The sequence below is a fragment of the Typha angustifolia genome, chromosome 6 (genome assembly GCF_048772165.1).
Source record: "Typha angustifolia cultivar Huaian chromosome 6, ASM4877216v1, whole genome shotgun sequence".
NCBI lineage: Eukaryota > Viridiplantae > Streptophyta > Magnoliopsida > Poales > Typhaceae > Typha > Typha angustifolia.
In genome coordinates this window covers 1,688,220-1,715,546 of record NC_133244.1, presented here as the reverse complement: position 1 = coordinate 1,715,546, position 27,327 = coordinate 1,688,220, and the positions used below count along the sequence as shown (strand labels likewise).

Here is a 27,327-nt window from a genome sequence, read left to right as displayed (position 1 = left end):
GGAGTGAGGTCGAATTGTGTATCTATTTTCGAGCCCCTTGTCATGGTTCTTTGGATGGCTGACAGCAACAACAAATTTGAAATAGGCTTCATCTATGAAGCTATATGATAGGGCAAAAGAATCAATTAAAATAAATCTCGGTAGTGAGGTAAGGCCCACAAGAATGGTGGAAGATGATCGACACTAGATAGGATAAACAACTACACTGAGATATCCATGCAACTGGTAATATTTAAATTTTAAGTTGACATTGTATTTTATAGTTTTTTCTACACAATTTAGCTAACTAATATATGTATGATATTTTCTGAATCCATGATTCTGATATTACAAAAATGTCACAAATGACCATGAGATGTTAATGGAAGGACTATGATTGGAGACTTGAACCCAACAAGGAAAAGCAAATCCAAGCACACAAAGAAATAAGTGACTAGATATTTAAATTTTTTAACTTGCAATTCACATCTTAAACATTAGGTTTAAAATTTTATGATTTTAACCTCAAGTGGAGAAATATAGACTTGCATTGGAGCCTTTATCACCACAAAGTACTTGCATGTTGCAACAATTAATAGAACTATAAGAACAAATAAGATTCATAAGATAGCATGCGCTTTTACTTCTACATTGTTTTTACATTTCAATAATAAGAAATAAATATAGCTCATGTGAATCATATTCCATGCAGCTCAATGGTGGTCATGTACGGTCAAGATGAAACTCCTTCTTTGACGCTTAATAGCAAAGAAATATTAAGTCAAACCGTTTCATCAAGCCAATGTGAACAAATTGGACAACTTTTTCACCTGATCCATACAAAACCTCAGAACATATTCACAATGAAAGAATTTGAGAACTTAGTATTTGGCATTAAAATATGAAGCTTAAGGAAAAATTTGAGGAGAACAAAGTGATGACCTTGTTGATCTAGATCAAGTATTTGATGATGAAAATCAACTGGTGTCTTGGAACAGAGAAGTAGATGATAGAGATAATGGTTGGATTACATCCTACAAGAGGATGAGAGTAGGAGAGCAAGAGTTGACAACAACGATGATAAAACCCTAGGAGCTATACGCTCTCCATATAATCCTATTGCATCTTCTAAGAGATGGATTGAGTACAAGAAGATCAACCTACTTAACGTAGAGGAGAGGGGCAGACCAGAGAGATGATATACCATATGGTGCACGTAAACAATATCAGGGTACAACATAGAACTGCTGATGAGATCACTATCAGTGTCCCAAATCCTCAACAGTATTATACTTTCACCATCCTGACAAGGATGTTGACAAGCACCAACGTTTTGCATGATCCATGACAAAGTTTCATTCATTAGTAGTGATTATTAATTTATTTCTACATAATATGATAATAGTAGATCCTCTTTTTTACTTATCTAATCATTTTCTTAAATTCTACATAGTTTAGGATTTTCTAATATTTCCTTAATTTTTCAGCTATCGTCAGAATTTTCTAGAGCTTTCCTAATTTCTTTTTTTTTAAATTGAAACAAAAAAACCAAAAGTCTACTCTGAACCTCCAAAATGATTTATTTTTTCCCATAACTAACTTCGAACCATAAGAAAACAATAATGCTGTTCTGAAGATTCAAAAGCGATGGTGCACAGGACTCGACAGTAGCAAAGTAATCTCAACCAATTAATATTTTGATTCAATTGTTATAACGAGATTTTGGATGTGACCTAAAGTGAAAGCATGCCAACATGAAAAAAGAAAATAAAGAGGTACGTAGATCCACACCTAAATAGAAAAGATAGAGCCTCAATGAACCTCTTTTTATATCATCATTACCTTTTCCATACTAGCATGGCTATAGATAGGAAAGATGTAAGATAAAACACGAAGCCATAAGGGAAAGAATATCAAACTCACCTAGTTGTGGTGGAATGAAGATTAGCCCACCTTACATCTAGGGGGAAATAGAAAGTCAAATTGTTGGGGGTAAAGAAAGCATGGAATCCATTACAAAAAAAGAGAGGGGCAGAGGTTTTTTGCACATATGAAATTAGGGAAACCTGAGTCTTATATTTATTGATGAAATTTCAATCAATAATTGCAATTGGGTTGAGATCAACCCATATGTAGAATATCTAATTAAGCTGTTAGATCTTACAACAATTAAGCTCCATAGTAATTATTTTTCCTACTTTTCTATTAGTTTTGCCCAATCAAGCTTCATACCTAGTGGCACAAGTATCTTAAGCACATCCCCATGCCACATGCGACCACCCTATTGGCATGGCACCTGCTGATCGGTACACCACTCTAACAACCAGCAAAGAAGTACTTTCTAGGCACAGACATTTCATTGAAACTTTGATCCATGATTTTGATTAAGCATTCTAAGCATGCAAGCTCAATACTTATGTCATTCAAGGATGACAATGGCAAAATTTGCCAAACCGTGGCAATGATGTATCAACTAACATATTAATATGTGCTTGAATAGGATGCCAGTAGCAACCTTGTGTTTTCCCATTAAGCAGGTCCAATCCTAATAGTTAATGCAAACATTAATTTTCTCTATTGGAATTCTTCAGAAGAGAATTATCCTTAGTTTTTCATTAATGAGATAGAAAGTCTTATAATTTTTTGGTTTTAAGATTTTTTAAATAGTTCATTGTACTGTATAATGATAATGAAAAAAAATAAAGTGAATAAGAATTGTAATTAGATGTATCTCGACTTTTTGAGAACCATTTGAATGCAAGTTCCACAATTGACAATATTTAACACTCAACAGATCATTCATTAGCAGAATTACAGTGGAATACAGAGTACTGCATTCAATAGTACTCGAATTCATTTTGCATTGCTATATAATTTCAATTGGGGCAAATTACTTCTCCTAGAACATTATAGTTTATTAATTACATAGGATTATTTAGACCTATTGCACTTCAGGAACTCATGCAGACTGTCATATAAACTACATGTCCAGGCAAAAGCCAAAGTGATGTAGCATTTAGGTCCCAAGCAAGGGGACAGCCTAAACAACCTACAGCTTTCAGATGCAATAAATAAAGAATAAAAAGGATTACCTGACAATCTTTGGGATCAATTCTTGTAGCTTTTCGGAAGGTTTCTATGGCCTTATCATTCTGACCAAGTTGAGCATATATGTGTCCAATAGCCTTTAAAGAAGCAAAACAAATCGATCACAAGAAATGGCCAAATACAATTTTATAAAAAAAATAAAGATCATGAACATGAAGGGAAAGATATATATAATGAAGCTCCGTATTTTTCAGATTGCACTAACCTTTAGACATTCACAATTTTCAGGGTATAGCTCCAACACTTTCTCAAAGCTCAACAGTGAACTTCTAAAATCCCCTAACTTCAGTTGGACTTGTCCCAAGCCTAGACCAAAATACAGCAGTAGAAGTAAATAATGGTACTAAAGAGACAAAACAATAGCTTCTCAAGTTAGGTTGAAGCCTTCACTGGCAGCACAACATAATTCTCAATTGCAGGTTCTGTCTCTATCCAACAAACTATACATCAATCGAAATAATGATAAAAATAACACAACTCCCAAAAAAAGAAAAACAATCACTCATGTCAATACTATTTTAAGTGAGGGTTAGTATCAGCAATAAAGACAGAAGCCTTGTTTACTCTTGAAAGAGTGCATTCACAAGCCATTCAGCCCCTACTGGAAGAAACAAGCCCAAGAAGGCAAGAAGGTAAAATACAAATTTGTAACAGAAATTTGCAATCTCAAGGATCGTCATGCCTTGGCATGGCAGTGTTTCAACCAATGGTCAACATGAAAAATACGATGTCCAAAGATTGCATGGCCTGTCATCCCATCTGCATGATGCCAGCCTGAGTTGCACAGTCCAGCATGCCTTCATATGGAACACAATGCCATTTTCAACCTATATTATGAGATAAAACTAGTAGATGCATTTAAACAGATAATACAACAAATAATGACATTGTTAACTCACCCTTTAATCTAAAAGCTTAAAGCATCATTTACTTTAGGAATAAAGTCAATTCTAGAATAGATTTTTTTTATTATTATTTTCAAAATGAGGTATTTGTTTCAGAGATAACTATTTTTATGTCCACTTATATTCTAGAATGGGAGTGTAATAATTACTTTTGATGTAATATAAAGTTAAAAAAATGATGAAAAAAAATATGTTCTGTTTTTTTATGAATTTATTATGAACACCTTTTGATTTGATATAAAGTAGGTTGATAGGATAAATATCAAGAAACAATTAGTCATTAAATTAGTGCGTGGTATAAAATGTAATTTTGATTAATAGTATTTGTATTCTAAAATGGGGTTATTATAGTATTCAGTTGTTATTTTGAAATAAGAAAAAAATTATTTCTGAAATGAAGGGGGGCTAAGAGAATAGCATATTTTATATTTTTATGTTCTAACACTTCTCTTAACTTCTAAACTTGAAACATTTTGACGCACCCAAGAAATGGCTTGACTTAATATAGTTGAAGGGCTTCTAATTTAAATAACAAATCAGCATAAAGGAATTCAAACTCAAGACCTCTGCTCTGATACAATATTAACTTACCATCTATTATAAAAGCTTAAGGTTTTAAAGGATTATAATTTTTATATTTTATATTCTAGCAAATACTATACTAGTACCATCGGTCCATCATACATACATAGTCACTTTTTATTCATAGTTTCCCTGACAGAAGTTTTATGTTGGCTATATATCTAACAAATGCAACTTCATTTAGCTATGCTCTAAAGACACTGTTGAAAATTATAACATTAAGCAATCTAGCAGAGTTCTGAACGAGTGATTCTCTCAAATATAAGGCTTCTTGAGAGGTGAGGAAGATCAAAAGTTCCAAACTAACATTTGCGAACCTTGTTGAAAAGACAGTACAGTTTTGATTTAACACAAAGGAAGAGAAGGATACATATAGCTGGCCACAAGAAGTTGGGACTAGGAGCTTGCTTGTCAGCTAATACTCCGTCCACGCACTGCCGACAAGTGAAATTCAGTTTTGCTCAGTTTTGCATGAAACTTAGAATCAAATGTGCAGAGCAATCAAAGGAATCATAAATATAAATTTGACATAATTAACCCTAAGTTGTAATCAATTTTACACATTTATATCTTCCATGAGAAAATGATCTAGGGAACTCATTTCTATCTAATTAGACTCAAAATTTAACAAAAACATAGGGCCCCGTTTGGTTTGAGACTAAGCCTCAAACTCGATTAGTTAGTCTCATTTCTTAATCTTGACTTAGATACCTTAAACTAGTTTAAGGTAATTTGGTGTTTAGTTCTAAACTAGTTTAAAAATGTATTTATTATTTGTGATGTGATATGAAAAAGTGAAAGTGTTGATTTTGGAGGGAAATGGATGAGATATAAATTTAATGGATAAAACTATCCTTCTCGTGTAATGATGGTGGTCATTATTATAATTTATGAATAATATGTGGTGTCTATGATAGTCATTTGCGGGCTTAAGTATAATTCTCAAATTATTTGTAGGCTTAAGTATAATTTTTAAATTATTTGCAGGCTTAAGTGTAATTTGCAAGCTTAAATGAATATGGGAGATATAATTGCAGGCTTAAGTGTAATTTGCAGGCTTAAATAAATATGGGAGATATATTTGCATGCTTAAAATGAATATGTAGTGTCTATAATAGTCATTTGTGGACTTAAGTGTAATTTTTAAATTATTTGCAGGCTTGTATGGTGTCTATAATAGCAATTTGCTGGCTTAAATGAATATAAGAGATATATTTGCTGCCTTGCGTCTTACATAAGCCCGCAAATCAAATATGCAAACTGAACATACTAGGAGCGATTAAGCCCGCAAAACAACATTTGCTAGCTTCTTTTGTAAGCCAGCTAACTAGCCTTTGCTATTTTCTAAGCCCGCAAATTAGCTAATTTAGTTAACCTTAACCCCACAAATTTATTTTTAAGCTCGCAAAACAACATTTTACACCCCTTTTAATAATCGATAAGTTACTTTTATTTTATATAATTTTTTATTAAACCTACATTAAACGATATTATTAGTAAAAATATTTTAAAATAATTATATTTTATCTGCTCAAATTATTTACACTATTTTTCTGTAATATTTATTTTATTTTTAGGGTTCTCATTACATGAGGACATAATATTTACAATATAAATATTTGGGTATTTTGAAAGAGAGGAAAGAGGAGAAAAGAGAGAAGAAAAAAAATTGACAAGACATTAAACGAATAGATGTACGTCATGTCAAGGGTAAAATTAGAATCAAATTGAAAGAATAATAAAATTTATATATTATTATTTAATTATTTATTGAGGACTGAACTTGATTAAGAAAAATTTATATATTATTATTTAATTATTTATTGAGGCTCCCTTCTCTCACAAAAGCTCCACAACTGTTTCTCAACTGTTAGGCATTTAGATCTACATTTACAGTTTTCCACTTTGCAATTCTTAATCAATTCAACAGAAATGGCTAATTCATTCCATCTAAGGATTCACCCAATGAATCTTTCATAGCCAATTTGTTCGATGGAGAAGTCGTTTTTCTTCATGCCATCTGCAAATCACTTGCATCATAAGCCGGTTTGAAAAACATTATGGTCGGTGGAAACTGAATTTATAAGTACAATTTTATGTAATAGTAAATTTATAAATACAAAACACTTATAAATCATGATGCATAATCTAGGATTTATCTAAAATCAAATTACATTACTTATGGAAGAGCATTATGTGTGAAGAAATAGAAGATTCAAGTGAAAAGAAAGGAAATTCAGTAGCAGTTTTCAGAAATGATTAGACCCAATATTACTCGGCTAGAACCAAGTTGTACTCGATTCGAACTGCAGAATAGTAATATCAGAATCACTAATGGAAATATGTTCGGTTCAAACCGATCGCACAAAAATGAAGTAGGTTTAGTTCAGAAACTAATTCAGAATAAAATTTTCTTTTTGTAATTCACCTAGACAGAATTAGAGATGTTTCTCACTCTATAAAAGGATCCCAAAGGCTATAGGAAGGCATACAACTTAAAAGAACTCAAAGAAGATCAAAATATTACATCTACGAGTTTTAGGTTCCCTCACGGAGCATACTTTCCAACAAAATGTGGGGAGAGCTGCTACAATTGTCCAAATGCCTAGCCATAAATTTCAAATATAATGAAGCACTTGGAGGAGCTGAATAGAGTCGTCATCAAACTTTTATGATACATGTTCTGAAAATTGATTCATCGCTCAGGTGTAAGACTACTTCACTAGTTATCACACGGGATGTGTGCAATAGGAGACTTAAACAATCAGGCGTTGGTGTCCGAAAGGGTTGTAGGTCAATTTTGTTTTTACATCTTGGTGAAATAGATTGATCTAGTTTAAATATGTCCACGATTTTTTCCTGTCGAGGGAGAGATTTTCTGCGTTAAAAAGTTGTGGCATGGTCTTTGTCATGTTATATTTCTCCTACTCGTACTTAAACCTTTCCTACTTGTTTTCTGCTTTAGTTTTTCTACTTGGCTTTGGTTTTTCCTTTCATACCTATCTATATCTAATTGGATTAGGAATCTTATCTCCCCCAAAATTTAATTGGTATCAAAGCGAGTTCAATTATTTTAGGGTGATAATTTAGACATGGAATTTCAGAGATATGGAAATCACTTTACATTATTTAGTAATAAGGATAATTGGGATGATGATTCTATCAAAGACAACTCTAATTCTGAAAAGGTTAATTATATTGCTATTATTGCTTCCTTCATATCTACTGATGATTCTTATGAAATGTCTTTTCCAGAATGGCAAATTGAAAACAAGAATGATAAGGATGTTTGCATAGAGCTTCAAGCCATCTATAAATCTTGTTTCTAAAACTTAGTGAAATAAATTGATCTAATTTGGATGGATCTGTGATTCTATTCCTCTAGACTGAGAAAGATTTTCCATGTTCAAAAAATATGTTATTGTCTTTATCGTATTTTTTCCTATTAAATTGGTTTCCTTTTTCCTACTTATTTTCAACTTTAGTTTTCCTACTTGGTTCTGTTTTTTTCTTCTCATATCTATCTAAACCAAGGTTCCAAAACTCGGTATTAAGATCAGGATCGGCCATCCGGAAAAATAATACGTATCGGTCGTATTGGTAGTATCGGTTGTATCAGCCGCTCGTATCGGATTGGACTATTTTTTAATCATATAAATTCTAAATATTATTTAAAAATATGGGAATGATAAAAAAATAATAGTTATTTATATATAAAGTCTAAAACCTAAAAATTACATTGACTTATTCAAAAATTTGATGAATACCGAGTTGGCTCTCCTTTCTCTTTTCCCTTCTTTCTCTTCTTTTCCTCCCTTTCTCTATTACTGCTAAAGCAAATTTATTTTTTTCTAAATTTCTTTCGTTTCTTCTTTCTATCTTCTTTCTCTTTTATTGCCACAAGGCAAATTTTATTTTTTTTTTAATTTCTTCTCTCTCCCTCCTCTCTCTCTCTCTCTCTCAATCTCTCTCTTCCTCTCTCTTACTATCGCAAGGTAATTTTTTTCTCTTTTTTTTTCATTTCTTCTCTTTCCTTCTCAATTTGTTCCTCCCTCTCTCTCCCTGTATTACTCCCTCTCAGTCTCTTCCTTACTCTCTCTCACTCTCCACTCTCTCTCGTCTCTATCTCACTCTGTTACTACAGCATATTTTCTGTTGCAATAACAGAGATTGAAGAAGAGAGAGAGAGAGACGAGAGATAGTGGAGAAAGGAGAGGGAGACGCTAGAGGGAGAGAGTAGAGAGAAATGAGAAAGATAGGGCACCAGTGAGAGAAGAAGTGAAAATGAAAATTAGAGAGAAGAGAGAAGGAGAGCCCGTATCTGCGGGATCAACCGTTCCAGTCCGATACCTGGCCAGTGGTATGACCGATGCTGATCCATTTCAGCCAATCCCACTCGAGATCGGCCGAAACTTAGAACCATGATCTAAACCTAGTTAGACTATGAATCCTATATCCCTTGAAATTTCAAAACTATCAAGTAGTTCTCCACTAAGAAAATGATAAAGTAAAATGGATAAACGATGACAATACAATATATTAAGCTGTTTGAGCTTTAAAGAGAGAAAGACCATCTCTCTAGAACTTACATCCTTTGTCCATGAATAATCAACTGAGGGGAAAAATCCTTTTTGATCTTTTATGTGGTTGTACCGGTTCCTACTTCCTAAATGAATCATCAATGCCTTACGTTGAAGATGAATTGATGGTATAGGAATATCTAACAACTTTGTTATATTCATAACAAAATTCTTCAAAAACTACATACCAAAACATCCAAAAGACAGACAGCATTATCAAAACCCAAAGGAGAAAGAATTTGTTGTTAGAGATACTATTTTGGTGCATTCTGAAAGGGAGAGAATTCTAGCCAGAACTGACAGTAAGTGAAGTGAAGGAAGAGGTATTTCTATCAGTTATCTCATCCTAAGGAAATTGGATATTTATATTCTTGATAATTGATCTTGTTTCCAACTTCTCAGGTTTTCGATGTCCTTCATGCATTTGAACTGAAAATCCAATGTCTGCCACTAAAGGAACTAAACACCACTCCAAATAAATGCATATTTTTATGGTTGAGGGATGATTAAACATAAGAGGTACACATAAGCAATATCTAATTAAGAGGAACTATCAATCCATCTCTGATGCCAGTTAGGGGTTGTCCACATTGATTACCACTTACCATAAACCTTGGGTAACAATCATTTGGCTCAAGAATCCCACTAGATGAGTAATATTACTATATATTTTAAAGAATAAAACAAGCATGTACTACAGAACTTAGTCTTTTACCCTTTCTTAGGTAATAAATTATAGCAATATCTTTAAGGCAAATCTACAAAACAATGGTAGGCACCACCTAAAAGCAGACTGCAAGTCTGCAACTAATATCTGATATTTCATACATTTGCGTCATATGTAAGTCTAGACAAAATGTAGGAAAGTAAAACCAAAATTTCTTCTATTATATAATACAAGATGACTTAGTGTGGGATTATGTAGACATATGAGACCATGTATTTCTCAAGAACAAAAGTGCTGCAGAGAAATGATGTAATGACGCACCATAATAGGGCAGGATAAAGTCTTGCGGTTTACTGATGATCTCTTTGACAGATGCCATATAATAGCGGCCAGCCTTCTCATAGTCTCTCTACATTTGCAGTTTAACAAAAATTAAGATATCTGTGTACTAGGAATACAAGAATGAAATAATATATAAAAGAAAAGAAATAAAATTAAAGAAATATTCAGTTATTCTTTCCATATTATTAACTGTTTCACCTTGCTATGGTAGGATCTCGCCAGATTGTAGTAAGAATGCGATTTTGTTAATTTATGATTGCTCACAGCGAGAGCAGTTTCAGTCAACTGCTCCACCAGAAAATGTTGACCGGTGAAGAAAAAGTGATTTGCCAGATAGTTCAGTGCCATTGAACAGTAAGGGTATATTTCAAAAGCTCTTTGCATTTTGACCATTCCTCTCCGAATTCCAGAAGCTATAAATGCCACATGAAAAAAGAATAACAAATTCAGAAGCCAATAATTATACGAGGAAAAAATTTAACATGCGTGAAACTTCCACCAATAAAAAACAACTCCCATGGTGATATTACCTTGATTTGTTTGTAAATCCATGATTGCTAGAGCCACAAGAGCTTCAACATTTTCTGGTTCTAGCTGTATGATTTGATTGATTCAAAATTAGAAAATCAAGTTAGCACAAGATAGCATGTGAGGATCATAGTGCTATGTATTTGCAACATACAAATGTTTTAACTTGCCTGTAAAACTCGCTGAAAAGCCTGTCGAGCTTTTTCAAACTGACCAAGTCTGTACCGACAGAGACCTATACCAAGCCTAACAGATGCAGGGCAAGTAGGATATGCTCGCAATGCCCTCTGGCCAATTTTAAAGTAAGTGAACATGCATCCAATTAATGAATGGAAGCAGAAATTACTTCAGTTAAAACTTAGAATCAAAAAGGCATTGAACCTTATATAACTCTAAAGAACTCTTATATAACTCCAGAGACTTCTTGTGTTGCTCTTGCTTCTCCCCACTAATAAAATCAACACAAGCCTGCAACACAAAAATTATCATAAACTTGCAATTTATACAATAGATTTCTTGAGAAAAAATGTAAAAAATATTGTGAAGAAATATAAAATCAGATTATCTTAGTCTTTTATTGCTGGAAACTCTAAGCCTCCATTCACTTTAGAAATAACTTTTATCTTATTCTGAAATACAACTCCTTATTCTAGAATACAACTCCTTATGCTAGAATAGCAGTTACATCATAATAATACCATTCTAGAATACAAATATTATTTATTAAAATTGCATCTTATACTACACACCAACTAAATTACTAATTTACCCCTGATATCTATCTCAACAATCTATTTTATTCCAAATCAAAGGTATTCATGATATTTCACAAAAAAATAAAATATATTTTCTCATCTTTTTCTTCACTTTATATTACATCAAAGGTAATAATTATATCCTTATTCTAAAATACAAGTAAACATAAGAATAATTATTCCTAAAATAAAAACCTCATTTGAGAATAACAAAGAGGAATATCTATTTTAAAATTGACCTTATTCTTAAGCCCTTGTTCACTTCAAGGAGTAACTTTTTCTTATTCTAGAATACAACTCCTTATTCTAAAATAACAGTTAAATATCACAATAACCTAATTCTACAATACAAATACTATTCATCAAAATCACATCTTATACCACACTAACCCAATTACTAATTTTCCCTTGATATCTATCTCATCAACTTATTTTATATTAAGTCAAAGGGTATTCATGATAATTTCATATAAAAAACATATTTTTTCCATCTTTTTCTTCACTTTATATCATATTATAAGTAATTATTACACTCTTATTTCATAATACAAATGAATATAAGAATAATTATTTTTAAAATAAAGACCTCAGGAATAACAAAGAGGAATATATATTTTAGAATTGACCTTATTCCTAAAGTAAACGAGACCTAAGGTAATGTTTAGAATAAGTGTACCAATTTCTTTAAACTAGCAATCTCTTTTTTCAAATCAATATCAGAGCAAAGACCATAAGTATAGAATTCAGAAAAAGTCTGGAACATTTATCTATTTAGTACAGCAATGACAATCCAAGATTGCAGGTTAACATTAGAGTAGGTTAATCTGCTCTCTGTTAAGCTCCTCCCTAGGAGGAAGAAGATAAAAGAAGCTAATCCAGATTCAATACCAAGGTCAATTTACTAAGAAAAGACAAATGAACATGTAATGAGTATTATAAGAAAAATCTAAATGATAGCTCAAAAATAACAAGCAGAGTACCGAGCAGAGCTAGCTAGACCCAAATGATCTTTAGAATCATATGATTCAAAAGGAAAAAGAAAAAACAAGAAAGTGATTTAAGAACTTGGCTATAATGATAAATATGATTAAGCACTAGGCAGGGTCAATTTGCAGGGCCAGTGCTAGGGTCGGCCTAGTATACTAGAAGAAAATCATACAGCCCTAATGGCAGCCCAAAACCAGCAAAGGCTTCAGCATGGAAAATTTCAACTTGAATGTGGCCTAAGAAAATGACCTCAGGCTCAGTCACTAACCGGGAAATCTCAGATATTGATGGAGGGCTTCCATGATGCAGCAAGATCAAACAATCATCCAATCATGAGCTAAGAGAGGAACTTCAAAGGGAAAATATGGACATCGCTCAGCAGCTAAGTGATCAGGATGAATTAAGGAGGTTATCCATTTGGCCAATAATGATAATGAAAGATTACAAACTACCACATCGAACAACTTTGTTGTCTGACACAAGTTGCTAGAGGGACAAGTAACTAGAGAGGTGGGCGAAAGTTTAAAGCAAGGAAATAAAGCCTGAATGCATATTGGAAGTAGTGATATGGAAAGAAGATTTCACTATATGAAGAAATTAAAAATATATATAAGCATAAAACCAACTTTCTAAGTATTGATTTCAGAATCAACTGAAAAAATAATATATGTCGGCCATAACAGCCATCCATTTTGGATGAATCGGATCGGGGATTCACTGTACCGACCTATTCTTTTTCAGCAAATACGAATTGGGATCAACTGAAACTTCAATCCAGTATATTACCATGTACCCTATGTTTTAAAAAAGCATAGATAATATAACTGCAACACAAAAGGACTAACTATACAAAACAAAAGTACCTGACCAAGAAGAGCAGGAACGTTATTAGGGTTATCACCCAGCACAATTTTGAAAGAGTTGAATGCTTGCTCTATTTCGCCTTTGGCCACACAAAGTTGTCCTGCACAGGAGCAAGTTTAAAAAATTCACCACATCGATACTTCGACCTTTAAACTCTGATTTCATTAATTACAGCTACATAACACTTTTGCATATTAATGCTATAGTAATTATGATTTAGATTTTAGAAATGGTGATACCCAAGATTCAAAAAATCGAGATCAGCCTTCTAAAAAACGATGTGTATCGAACGGATCGGCCATATCGGTTGCCTGGATCATATCAGACTTTTTTTAATTATATAAATTCTAAATATTATTTTAAAATATAGAAAAATATCTAATAATTTAGAGAAAATAAAAAAAATAAGAAAATAAAGAAAGAAAAACTATAGTGCAATGAGAACTGCAAAGAAGAGATTAGAGAGAAAGCGAGTGAAAGTAAATTAAACAAAAGAAAGAAAAATTTTAGTGTAGTGAAGAAGAAGAAGAAGAAGAAGAAAGATGAAAACGAGAGAAAATGGAATAAATGAAAAAGCTGAGAAAAACATAAAATTAAAAATTATATACCGAAGTTTGCAAGAGTTTGATAGAGTTAAATCTGCATAGCCAGAATTCACCGAAGCTAAATATCTCCGTAAGAGAAACAGTGGCTATATGGTAAAGAGAAAAAAAAAAAAGAGTGAGGGTAAGAAGAAAAAGTGAAAGAGAGAAAGAGAGAGAGAGTTTGGATCAGGCCTAGATAAGGATCGGGTTTGACTGATCCTTCTAACCAGGTGATACCTTTACTACAACAAAATAGTCATACATATAATGAAGTGAGAGAACATGATTGAATACATCAGAATCAATATCCAATAATAACATAAGGAACTTAATGCAAGAACAAAACGAAGTCACGAGATTAAGATCCAGTTGACTTTCTTCTTACTTAATCAGATTTTCCACCTAGTTCGATAATTAATTCTTAAGGGCCCGTTTGATTACAAGATAAGGAAACAATTGGAATTAGGATAACATGAGGACTTATTCTAGATAAAGAAAATTTTTATTTAAATTTCAAGTTGAATGTTTGGTTGTAGAAAGAGGGATAAGTTTTGGAATAAAATATACTAATATAGGATAAGATGGTGTTTGATCCTAATAATTAAAATCAAGGATGGCCATGCCTGTGGCACAGATCGTGCTGACCATCGATCGACACGGCACTTACAAGTCGTGCCACAAAAGAGGGAGACTGCTCGCCTTCGACCGCTCACCATTGAGCTTGCCGTCGTGCTCGATATTGCCATTCACTGTCTCTCTCATGTCGCTCGTCGCTCGTATGCTCTAGCTCAAGTAAGAAGATGCAACTCGCGTCGGGGTTCCCTAGCTCGAGGAGGAAGGAGACAGGTTGGGTAGGGTCAAAATAAAAACTTAAATTGATCCTCAACTTAAGTTAAGTTATTCGACCCGACCCGACCCGTCTCATTCCACCACAAGCTAGGGCAACCTGACGTAAGCTACGTCTTTTTCCTTGAGCTAAGGCACATGAGCAAAGAGCAGGCAATGACTAACAAGACGGCGAGCGGCAAAAGGCAAAGGAGAGCAGCAATGAGGAGCAAATCACTGCTAAGAGGGGTGTGCTGGTATGCTGCCGGTGCAATAAGCGCGCCCGTGCTGATCGGCATGGCTATCGTTGGTTAGAATAAGGGATAAACGAACAAACTAATATTATCATTGTTTTCCTAGTTTAATGTAAATAAATATTTGTTATTTCTTCTTTTTTAGAGAGATAGGAAATAGTTTTAAATTAAAAATAATTGTAATTTTATTTTACAAGTATTATATATCTTCTCATTGTTAGTTAAATAATTGTTAGCCAAAAAATAATCTAACTTAATTCATCATAATTTACACAATATAAATATCATCACAAATAGCATCATAAATAGACAACTCATATTAAAATATTTTTGACTATAAACATATTCTAATATATTAGCAAGTATATTATAATCACATTACATTGTTCAACCTGAATCTAAACCACAATATATCACCATAAATAGTACATAAATAAGTGAGGGTAAATTAGTCAATTGCATTTTGGAATAAGTGGGTGAGATATTCTAGAAATTTATCTCAACTAATTCCTAGAATAAAGATATTCAGATAAGAGGGATTATTCCATGTTCCCATTCCATAACCTTATCCTGCATTTGGTATTAATTTTTCAGAATTTTTCAAGGGTTTTATTCCAGAATAACCCACTTATTTCACTCAACCAAACAGCCCCTAAAGATTGCACATATCAGTCCCTGAGAAATTTAACCTACTCTAGACAAATCACAGTTCACAATTTCTAATTTCGTCTATTTCTGATCATAGACCGATAATGTTTAAAGTTTCGCCAGAAACCTATATCGTTCGTCTTATTAGTCTCGGTCACATCTGATCTGAAACTGCCTTGGAACCAGCAATTCAACTAGTTTAAGGAATAAAGAGTGCTTCTACCAAGCCTAATAACAATTCCTTTCAGTTAAATTCAAACTTTTATCTGTATTTGGCCTAGATCTGCCCCATACCCAACCCCTAGTGGCAACTCCAGTTTTCTTTCATTTAAAGGCATATGGCAATCAAAAGAAAAACAAAAAGCACACCAATTAGATGCACTTCTCTACTTCAGCCATCATGTCTTAATTCCATCTGCAATATCCTTGTCGACCTAGCATTCTTGTTGACCAATTGATCAAGGTAACAAAGAGGCTCGCTCTTAGTTACTTGTTGTTCATAGAGAATAATCATTTATAAGGTAGGCAAAATTAGATATTAGATTCAACTTTCGCAATTTTACCTATACAAGAATGAATCAACATTAAAATGCCCCTAATAAGTATAGAAGTGTTTTCTCCCAACCACATAGGTAGGATAAGATGTTCTCCAGCACAAAGCAAAGATCCTCATTACCAACTGACATAGTTAGAACACAAAGTAAACATGCAAATGATAATATAGAAGAAAGGTCTACTGTATGACAAGATCCATTTTCATGACTCAATGGAAAGCAAAGACTACCAACACCGCGAGTCAATGAGTCATGATATGGTAATAAAAATTGTCATTGTAGTGCAAATCTGATCTTCAAAGAAGAAATTTGAGCAATAGCAGTATGCCTATTATGACCCAAGCCCAAGCTAATCTAACCTAGCCAAGCAAAATCACTTAATCTGCTATTGGACTCACGCACTATTCATCTTAGATTTGCTTATTTCCTTTAAGTTGTTCAATTAAGACCTTATGATCTGTTGCATTTGCTTATTAGACCTAGTTGGTCTAAGCTTGCTTATTAGCATTAGTCGATCCAAATGAGGGTTAAACAGCCTAATTCGGAGTTAGCCACCTATAAATTATGGTGTGCAGCTCTTTTGCTCATTATGAAATGAATCAGCTAGTTTTAGCCCTAGGAGTAGTCATAATCTAAATAGCCTCCTCCAACACCTCCGAAATTTCCCTCTACACCTCCATTACGGCCCTTCTCCACCACTCCAATTTGTGGCCACCCTCTCTTGACCCCAAACGAGAGAATTACCACACCGAGAAGCATCTGAACTCATTCAAATCCAGATCTGCTTTTCTAAAAATTGAGTCGCTACAATTGGTATCAGAGCCCTTCCTTCCTTGGAACGTTTCTATGGCGCAAACCAAATCTAGAGCAACAAGGGCAGCAGCAGATGAAGTTCCCCACACCTCTAAATCATCAAGTATTGAAGACACATCTCCCCTAACGTCGACACCATTGAGAGACCAGGCAACTCCAACCATGGCGGCACCACCTCCGGTGGCACCAGCACCACCTCCGGTCGCACCAGCACCACCCGACCGGTTGGCCTTCCTTTTGCAAGCACAGGATGTGAGAGAGAAGGAAAGAGAAGCATAATTGAAAATAAGTTTTCCCTTATTTCTGGTCGTCAAGAATCTCCTTCCATATTTGCACCAGCAACAACAACGGCTGCAACAAATACTCAGGAGCCCCTAGGAATTCGTGCAGACCAAGACCTAGGACATGCTCCCTAAGGCCCAACCCAAGATGTACTTCGTTCATCTTATCGTGCAGCTTATGAGACAGATCCAATGCCCAGGATTCTTAATAAACCAGTTCAGTCTTCAGTTCGCCTACTGAACCAAGCGTGCGGATTGAGCCATAAGTTGCACGATTTAATATCGAACCAGAAAAAGCAGATCTGTGGGCTAGTGGGCCAAGACGGCAATCGAGCCAACGGAACCCACACCAAAGAGTTCCACCAATTCAAGAGTATAGAGCGCACAACCAGCCTTGGGCTCCGATGGGTCGAGATGAAAACCAGATCACCGGAGTTCAAGTTCGTACTTTGCGGCTTGAATTTCCTACTTTTTCAAGTGGAGATCCATTGAACTGGTTGCATCAAGTCGAGCAAAAATATTTGACTACCAAGCGACCCCGGCGCACCAACAAGTCAGACTCGCGTTGTTCCACTTACAAGATAAGGCGTGCGATTGGTTCTGGGCTGCCAATCGTACCCAACCATTTCAGACCTGGGCCGAATTCACTAATGCCATATGTAGGCGATTCTATCCAACCCACTACAAGAACTTTGAGAAGGCTCTACACCGACTCCAGCAGAAAACCACAATGCAAGCGTACAAGGCTGAGGAATCAGCAATCGAACTAAAGGATGGTCTGACTCGCAGCTACACTCAGCTTTCATTAGGGGACTCAAACCTAAAATCCGAATTGGGGTGAGAGCCATGAATCCGATGACCCTCTTGGACACCTATACGTGTGTAGAGGTCATGGAGGAGAAGCTGCAAGAGATGGGGCAGACCAGCAGATCAGGAATGGCCTCGGATTGGAAGAGTACACGTCCTACATCAAACTTGACTTCATTCAGACCTAGCCCTAGGTTTGGAACGGGATCGAGTTGAGGATCACCGAATGCACACCTACCACCACCTCGAGCACCCCTGACCAATGGTGGAGGGCAGAGGAGTAGCCAGTGGCGACTTACATCTGCTAAAGTAGTCGATCGCAAATCCAAAGGCTTATACTTCTACTGCGACGAACGGTTCACACCGGGCCATAAATGCAAGAAGCGACGATCATGCTACTTGATGCCACCGAAGAAGAGGAAATTGAACAATGGAAAGATGAGCATGAAGACCATAAAGAGGCTGCGGAAGAAGAAGAGGAGATGATGCACGCTGAGTTGAATCTCCATGCCTATTCGAGCTCATGTGCTCCTAGGACACTACGGGTAGAAGGAATGATCAAACGAAGCCGAGTTGAGATTTTGATTGACTTGGGCAACACCCATAACTTTGTAGAGGAGAAGATGGTGCGACGATTGGGCTTGACCATAACTCCTACTGCTGGATTCGATGTCACGATTGGAGATGGCACGGTTCTTAGGACTGAAGGAAAATGCGAACGAGTCAAGGTGCTGGTACAAGGGTACAAATTTGAGCTTAATCTGTACCCTCTCGCTCTCAAAGGGGCAGATCTGGTCTTAGGAGTCCAATGGCTCTAGGTGCTCGGTTCTATCACATTAGACTTTGGCGCAATGCGAATAGAGTTCAAATCCAAAGGCAAGAAGGTGCAACTAGAAGGGATCAAACCGAGCCCAAAAGCATCATTTCAGGCCCTAGAAAGACTTTCACAAGCTAGCTGCCATGGCTTGTTGATGAGGCTTGTTTCAACCCGAGAAGGACCCAAAGCATTGAGTAATGATGAAATTAAGGCTGATTTGAATTCTATCTTGCAAGCCTACCCACGAGTATTTGAAGAACCAAAAGAGATGCCCGCGGTTCAAGCCTATAACCACCGCATTGAGATCACACCAGGAGCTAATCCAGCCAATGTACAACCCTACCGGTACCCTCACGCTCAAAAGAAGGCAATCACAAGGCTAGTGCGTGAGATGCTAAATCAAGGGATCATCTAACTGAGCCATAGCGCCTACTCTTCACCAGTACTTCTTGTGCGCAAAAAGAACAATTCATAGCGGTTCTATGTGGACTATCCTGCCCTCGACTCGATCACCATCAAAAACTGATACCCCATTCCGGTCATTGAGGAGCTCCTAGATGAGTTGGCGGGTGCAACAATCTTCACCAAACTGGATTTGTGCATAGGATACCACCAAATCCGAGTCCGAGCGAAAGACGTTCACAAGACAGCCTTCCGGACTCATGATGGGCATTATGAGTTCCTCGTGATGCCCTTCAATCTCACCAATGCCCCAGCGACGTTTCAAGGGCTAATGAATGATGTGTTCCATCCCTTACGAAGGCAGTATGTTCTGGTTTTCTTTGACAACATTCTCGTTTATAGCAGAACCCGAGAGGAACAAATGGACCACCTACACACAGTTATGGAGATCTTGGCCTCGCATGGCCTCCGATTCAAGAGTAGTTAATGCACCTGGGCTCAACCTCGAGTTGATTATCTAGGGCATATAATCTTAGCCAATGGTGTAGAGGCAGATTTGGAGAAGATAACGGCCATGGTGAGCTGGCCTAAACCGAGAACACCCAAGAAGCTAGAGGGTTTCTTGGCTTGACCGATATTATCGGAAGTTCGTTCAGGGATATGGACGGATCACGGCACCTTTGACTGCACTCCTGCGCAAGAACGGGTTCAATTGGAGTGAAAAAGGTGAATCTGCATTTCTAGAACTAAAATGAGCTATGACGAGTGCACCAGTCCTTGCCTTACCCACCTTTACTAAGACCTTTGTGGTAGAATGTGATGCATTGGGGACAGGTCTAGGAGCAGTTTTGATGCAGGAAGGAAAACCAATAGCATACATGAGCAAGGCTCTATCAGAGAAATCGCGCCATCTCAGCACCTATGAGCGCGAGATGTTAACTGTGGTTCATGCAATTGAGAAGTGGAGACCTTATCTACTTGGGCGCCACTTCATTGTGCACACTGATCAGCGATCACTGCCATACCTCCTAGGATAGCAAATCCATACTCCAGCATAGCAAAAATGGTTAGCCAAGTTACTTAGGTACGAATACGACTTGGTCTACAAGAAGGGCAGCAAAAATGGTATTGTAGATGCTCTATCAAGGCAACTAGAACTGGCTAAACTAGCAACCTTGTCTGGTCCAACATTTCCTCTCTTGGATAGAATCAGGACTACCACAAAGAAGACTCAGAGCTCCAGAAGATCAAACTTCAAATTGAGCAAAATCAAGCTGAACCGAACCACACCATAAGGGATGGCCTGATTCTGATCCAAGGTCACATTATAGTGCCTACAAATGCTGAACTTAGAAGAGATTTAATCAGCTACTTCTATGACTCTCTAGTAGTCAGCCATGAAGGTATGACTAGAACTTATCTCCGTCTTAAACGCAGCTGTAGATGGACAGGGATGAAGAAGGATACGTAAGCCTATGTCAAGGCTTGTGATGCATACCAACGGGCCAAGACTGAGTCAACCAAGCCTGCTGACTTGCTGCAGCTCCTGCCCATACCAAATCAAATCTGGGAGGACCTCTCACTTGATTTCATCGAAGGCCTAACAGTTCAGAGAAAATCTGTAATCATGGTTGTGGTTGATCGCCTCAGCAAGTACGCGCATTTCATCGCGTTAAGTCATCCTTACATGGCTCGGACAGTGGCGAAAGCTTTTATACGCGAAGTGGTTCGTCTCTATGGGGTTCCACACTCTATTATGTCCAATTGAGATCCTATCTTCACCAACAAGTTTTGGACTGAAATGGTACATCTCCAAAGGACCGAGTTGAAGATGAGCTTTGCCTACCATCCTCAAACTAATAGGCAAACTGAAAAAGTTAATTGTTGTTTAGAGCAATATCAGATGTGTCAAGTTTATGATCGCAAACACACAGATCGAGTTTTTGCTGTAGGAGATTAGGTCTTTGTCAAACTACAACCATATCGCCAAATCTCAGTTCGATCGGTGTCCAACCAAAAATTAGCTCACCGTTACTTCGGTCCATACCAGGTTGTGGAGCAAATTGGTGAGGTAGTATACAGATTGGACTTGCCCAATGATGTGAGGATATATCATGTATTTCACGTGTCGGCACTATGAGAGCGAGTTGGAGCTGAGAAGGTCGTGCTGGAACGACAACCTGAGCCTATCATAGAAAACCATGATCCGGTTCCACTTCGGACTCTAGCCAAGCGAAGGACACGAATAGGAGGTCGACTTGAGACCCAAGTCCTAGTGGAGTGGATCGGTGGACCAGCTAAGGACCCGACATGGGAGTTGGAGTCAAAGCTGATGCAACACTTTCCAAAATATTCACCTTGAGGACAAGGTGAATAGAAACGTGGTGGAGTGTTATGACCCAAACCCAAGCTGATCTAGCCTAGCCAAGCAAAATCACTTAATCTGCTATTAGACTTACGCAGTATCTATCTTAAATTTGCTTATTTCCTTTAAATTGTTCAATTAAGACCTTATGGTCTGTTGCATTTGCTTATTAGACCTAGTTGGTCTATGCTTGCTTATTAGCATTAGTTAGTCCAGATAAGGGTTAAACAATTTAATTCGGAGTTAGCCACCTATAAATTGTGGTGTGCAGCTCTTTTGCTCATTATGAAATGAATCAGCTAATTTTAGCCCTAGAAGTAGCCATAATCTAAATAGCCTCCTCCAACACCTCCGAAATTTTCCTCTACACCTCCATTACGGCCCTCTCCACCACTCCTCCGGTTCATGGCCACCCTCTCTCGACCCCAAATGAGAGAATTACCACACCTAGAAACATCTGCAACTCATTCAAATCCAGATCTGCTTTTCTAGAAATTGGGCCGCTACAATGCCATATATAGCTTTTCTTCTTTGCAATAGGTTTTGCAGGAAAAAATAGAGAATAAGAAATTAAATAATAATACCCAAACCAATATAGTCTTCCAAAATCCAAACATGGAATCTCATAAAAACTAAAAAGAAAACTAAATTAGTTAAGACCTGCAGGAAAATATCAATAAAAACCTTACTGAGACCAAATGTGGAATCTCATAAAAACTAAAAAGAAAACTAAATTAGTTAAGATCTGCAGGAAAATATCAATAAAAACCTTACTGAGACCAAAAAGAAGAGATTTTGAAGATTGAGATCAGCCAGCAGAAATCAGTCATCATAAACCAAAAAATCAATTGATAAAATTATATTTGACTGAAACCAAGAACCTGAGCTACAACCAAAATAGTAAATGGTATCTGTAGCTAACAAGTAGAAATTAAATCCTTCAGGGGAAAGAAATAGTTCTATGAAATCTATGATCACCTAATCCAAGAGTCATGCAAAAGGGCTTGTTATGACAGACTATATCAATTGCCATCATGAAGAGAGCAAAAAAGGACATTTTGATCAAAGTTCTATGACGACATTGGAGTTGCCATGACATAACTCTGTAGAATGAGATAACTAGGTTGCTCTCAAGTCTCAACAAAAAAGAAGGAATTGTACAATGACAATGAGATATGCAGATTTTCCAGAATCATAATAGTAGCATCATATAAGCAATTTTTTCTTACTTTTTACTACTATATTATCAACAAGAACCTCAGGTTACCAAGTAACTGTTTATTTGTCTCTTCCAAACATTTAGGTAATTGTTTAAAAATGTCTTTTGTAAAAGGTCATAAGGTCACATCTCATAAGAATGACTTAAGTAGTATCGTTGCTATTTCTACCAAGTTTAATAGTGTGAAGGATTTTTTAATAATAGCATACCTCTAAAGTGAGGTCGTGATTAGTTCTGGATAAATACATAAGTTCAACATGAAAAATTATGGTACGCAGTCATAGCAAACAAGAGAAAAGATCAAACCCCTCAAAAGATAACTTCGAGAAGAGCTGGGAGAATGAAACCTTTTCCAATCCAAGTAGAAGGTTCGAGCTTATCAATTCTTGATGCTCTGTTGTAATATTGAGTTGCTAAAATAAAGTGCTCATCCTTTTCTCGTTGCCTTGTCTCGATCTTTCCTAAGTAAGTATGATAGGCTCCCAAAGCATTTAGGATAGCAATTCGCTCATACTTGACATCAGCATAGTACTCGTCAATTTCTGCAGTAGAGATACAGCATTGACTTAGTAATAGAATGAAAGAGCCTACTCTAATAGAAAGAAGCAATGCCATCCAAAAATAAGAAATTAATTGAAAGAAAACCTGGACTGGATCCTTCCTCCAAAATCTGTCGAAACTGTTCAATTTTTCCTTGCTTAAAGTATTCCCTCTAAATCACCCAAAAAATGAAGATATAAGTAATTATGCTATGAATATGCAACACAAGAATCAGTTGTCTATGCAAAAAATTAAAAGGGAAGGTTAAAAAAACGGAAGAAAAAAAAACTTCTCTACTACAACTAAACCATAGACAAGGCAACCAGTATACCAATATTAGCATATTTCAGACCCAAATCAGAAGCAACAACATATCAGGGAAGGATTATCATATGTTGCAGAACTTCAGATTACTCTTTTTTCCAATTATTTTCTTCCATTAATCAGAAAGCTCTTTTCTTGACTAGCAGGCTACTATTAAAAGGAAAGAATCATTGAAGAAAAAAAATCGTAGCGTCAAAATCGACCAAATTTAGCATCAAAAGGAAAAAAAAATGGAGAGGTAGAGAAACCGACCGCGATAATGAGCCAGAGATCGAGAGGGGCCTGCTCCGCCTTGAGAATATCGAGGATATCGGTAGCGTCGCGGGGAAGCTGGTCAAGGGCCACGCGTACCTCCTCCTCCGAGTTCTGTACCGGTATGTACACGCTCGCCATCGACCACGGGTTCGATCTCCGGTCCCCTTCCTCAAAACCCTAGATAAGCTAGGGCTTCCAGTTGGGAGAATCGTTCGTCTTTCGTTGCTTTGGAATCGCGTGTGGGGAGTTCCAGTCGCGGGCGGTGGTGGTGGTGGTGGTGGTGGTCGGAGAGTGGAGCAGCGTAAACCTAAGAAGGTTTTGAAAATAAAAGGAGAGATCCCTCTTTTTCTGGCTCCGCCTGTTTGTTAATTTTTGTTAATTTCTCCCTTTTTTAATTTTCTTTCTTTTAATTTTTTCTTTTTGTGGGCGGGCGGGGGGGGGGGGGGGTGACCACGCTATTTGTATAAGAAAACGTGCGATTTCCACCATAAACTAAATATATTTACAATTTTATGTAACAAACCATAAGTTCTTTTTGCAGCTTCATCCAAATATTTCTGAAAATACTAAAAATGTCACTGCACCAACTTTGATGATATCTTCTTTAATTAAATACAAAAAGATATTACTTGTAAAATATAAAAATCTTAATTATCTATTCTTTAGAGGGAAAAATTAAAATACCTATCAATATTATTTTCGAAATTCTTCTCCAAAACAGTAAACATTCTAAAACCTTATTTTTCCCTGCTAATGAGAGTTTTGGCCCTTTTCGAACTCACCTTTATTTAGGTTACAACATGTTACAAACCAAATCTAGACTGATCTGAACGTATAAAAATTATGAAAATTTATGTGGTGGTAGCCTCATGAGTTAGGGTTCTAATAATTCTAGTTTCACCTAAATCGAAGGTCGAAATAAAAAGTTAAAAATAAAATAGTGGAGATAGGTCAGAATAGGGTAAGACGGTAAATATCCGATATTGCGACGATCGTTGGAGGGTAGTGAACGACCAAGGGTAGGGTGGCTGCTGGAAATGATAGTGGCTATGGGTTGGTAAAAGAATTAGGGTTTCTAACTTAGATCTACTCATAGAAAAATAACGACGACCTAACGGCTACGATAAAACAGTAATGCAGTAATAAGAAAATAATTAAACTCAATTAGTTCTCAATGCTTAAAGTGCTTACATAAGAGATAAACATAACTTAGCTAAATCAGTCTTCCTTATCCTTCTCGGATTGATTCTTCATTCTGCCATAGATAGAATACGAATCTAAAAAACCTTGAATACAGAAATTGTAGATCAAGATGTTTACAATCTTTTCCAAGTGGTTTCATTATATTTGGTCATCTGTGGAATATTTTTTAAATATTTTCTCAAAACAACGCAGAGCTAAATTAGTTAACTAACAAATTCTAACTTATAAGATTCTAATTAAAGCAAATAAGTAGATAAGATAACTAGACTCAATTCATTGAGCCAAATCTCCCCTTAATATGATCCGATCTTACCAGATTTGCATCACAACACCTTGAGAGGATGCACATATACAAATTTAAGAGCTTTACAAATATATTAATGAGAAATTTAATGCTGCAATGAAAGTATTAGATAATTTGAAGAAAGAAATTGCTCATCTCAGTGATATCATGGAGTCGCTGAAAAGTGAATGTGGTCCACATAATAATATAGAGAAAGAGCAACCATACGAAAAGGTAGCAGCTAATGCACCAGACAATAGTGGCATTACACCACGAAATAGTGGTATACGGATCAAGGTCTATGCAAATAATAGAAGAGTTGTTAATAAAAAAGAATTAGAGGAAAGAGGAATATGGAGAAAGATAAGAAAGAAGAGAGCAAGAAGGAATTTGAAGAATGGAGGAATTTGGACAATGGTAACACAAAACCGAGCAATAATGAACTAGAGCAAAGGAAAATAATGAGAAAGAAAAGGAAACCAAAACGAGAGAGATGTTAACGGTAAACGATTACTCCGGCAAAAATATGAGTTTAGCGGTAATACACTTAGTTAAGATCTTTCCTTATTACATTAAGTGTTTATTTTCATTAAAATAAAATTCATGTAGGTTGCGTTCGAATGCAGGAGAGATCGCGTTCGAACGCCCTTCTGAACGCCTGCATTAGGTTCGCAAATACAAATAAAGCATATTGTGCATTCGAATGTAGTTAGGCGAGTTCGAATGCCCACATTTGAATGCCCGCGTTCGAACGCCTGCATCGTGTTCGCACAGATAGAGATTGAGCTTTTTGAGTGCGTTCGAACGAAATCGGTCGCGTACGAACACGATCGACGAGAATCCTCTAGAATTTGGACTCTCGACCACTTCGTTCCCTTCATCTAAATCCCTTAATCACATCCACCATCCACCTTTATCTCCATACCCATCCATAACCCTAACATCCACTCCACCCGTCACCACTACCATCACCCTCGTTATTCCATGTTTTTCGTCTTTGCTATAGTTATTTGCTATACAAAAGTTGTAGATCAGGAAGTTACGGATCTAACCCAATTAGTTTCATAATTTTCTGACTACCAGAGAATATCTGACATATTTTCCCACGGTTGCACGGACTAATTTCTGTAATACATTCAGATTTTGAAGGAATCGTAGCATAGTCTATCTTTAGTTCCAGACCCTATCAATTTGGTATCAGAGCTTATCAAGCAAGTAATATGAAATTGCTAGACCAAATGTTACAACTTTCGAATGAATCTCTTATGTGGGAAGATGGTTCTTTTTTCAGTGAACCATTACAATTTGGTTAAGCTCCTATTTAACGAAATGATTAGCTCTGATATACTGAGTGTTCGATAGAGAATATTTTATTAAAGGCAACTAGCTAATCTTGTAAATTATTTGTCGTGTCAGTTCTCTAATATATTATGTCAAACAATCACTTCTAAGAACAATGATTTTATACATCTACCACAAACATTTTTATTATGGAGTTTCATTGCATTCGCTATTAATTTATTTCGTTACAATCATTCAACTATTGACACTTACCTGTAATGTATTGTGAAAAGATGGTATGAATGCACTATAACTCATTAAATAGTGCAAAATATTGGAAGAATACAAATATTATGATACAAAATAATTTTAACATAGTAACTATTTCTATAATTCATAGATTTATTAATGGAATCCATAAATAAAAATTCATAACATATTATTACTCACAAATATTTTGTAGGCACAATAGACAAATAATTGGATGTGAATTATGGTACTAGTTGTTTATAGCCCCTTTGAAGAATCTTCAATTCTTCATGATGATCGGTCCCATGTCTAGGCATTTAAAAAAA

At 36.0% G+C, this 27,327-nt stretch overlaps 1 protein-coding gene across 1 annotated transcript in view; it reads right to left on the bottom strand.

The window, feature by feature from the left end:
* Positions 1-24,355, bottom strand: part of LOC140760870 (protein CTR9 homolog) — a 35,002-nt gene extending 10,647 nt beyond the window's left edge. Inside the window, exons 1-11 of the mRNA XM_073097930.1 lie at positions 23,983-24,355; positions 23,512-23,578; positions 23,214-23,408; positions 13,297-13,397; positions 11,073-11,159; positions 10,862-10,978; positions 10,694-10,757; positions 10,362-10,576; positions 10,143-10,230; positions 3,293-3,393; positions 3,072-3,164 (exon numbers count right to left, since the gene is read on the bottom strand). Of these exons, the coding sequence (XP_072954031.1) occupies positions 3,072-3,164; positions 3,293-3,393; positions 10,143-10,230; positions 10,362-10,576; positions 10,694-10,757; positions 10,862-10,978; positions 11,073-11,159; positions 13,297-13,397; positions 23,214-23,408; positions 23,512-23,578; positions 23,983-24,123 (1,269 nt within the window). The 5' untranslated portion in view covers positions 24,124-24,355. The remainder of the gene's footprint in view (positions 1-3,071; positions 3,165-3,292; positions 3,394-10,142; positions 10,231-10,361; positions 10,577-10,693; positions 10,758-10,861; positions 10,979-11,072; positions 11,160-13,296; positions 13,398-23,213; positions 23,409-23,511; positions 23,579-23,982) is intronic.
* Between the last annotated feature and the right edge of the window lie 2,972 nt (positions 24,356-27,327).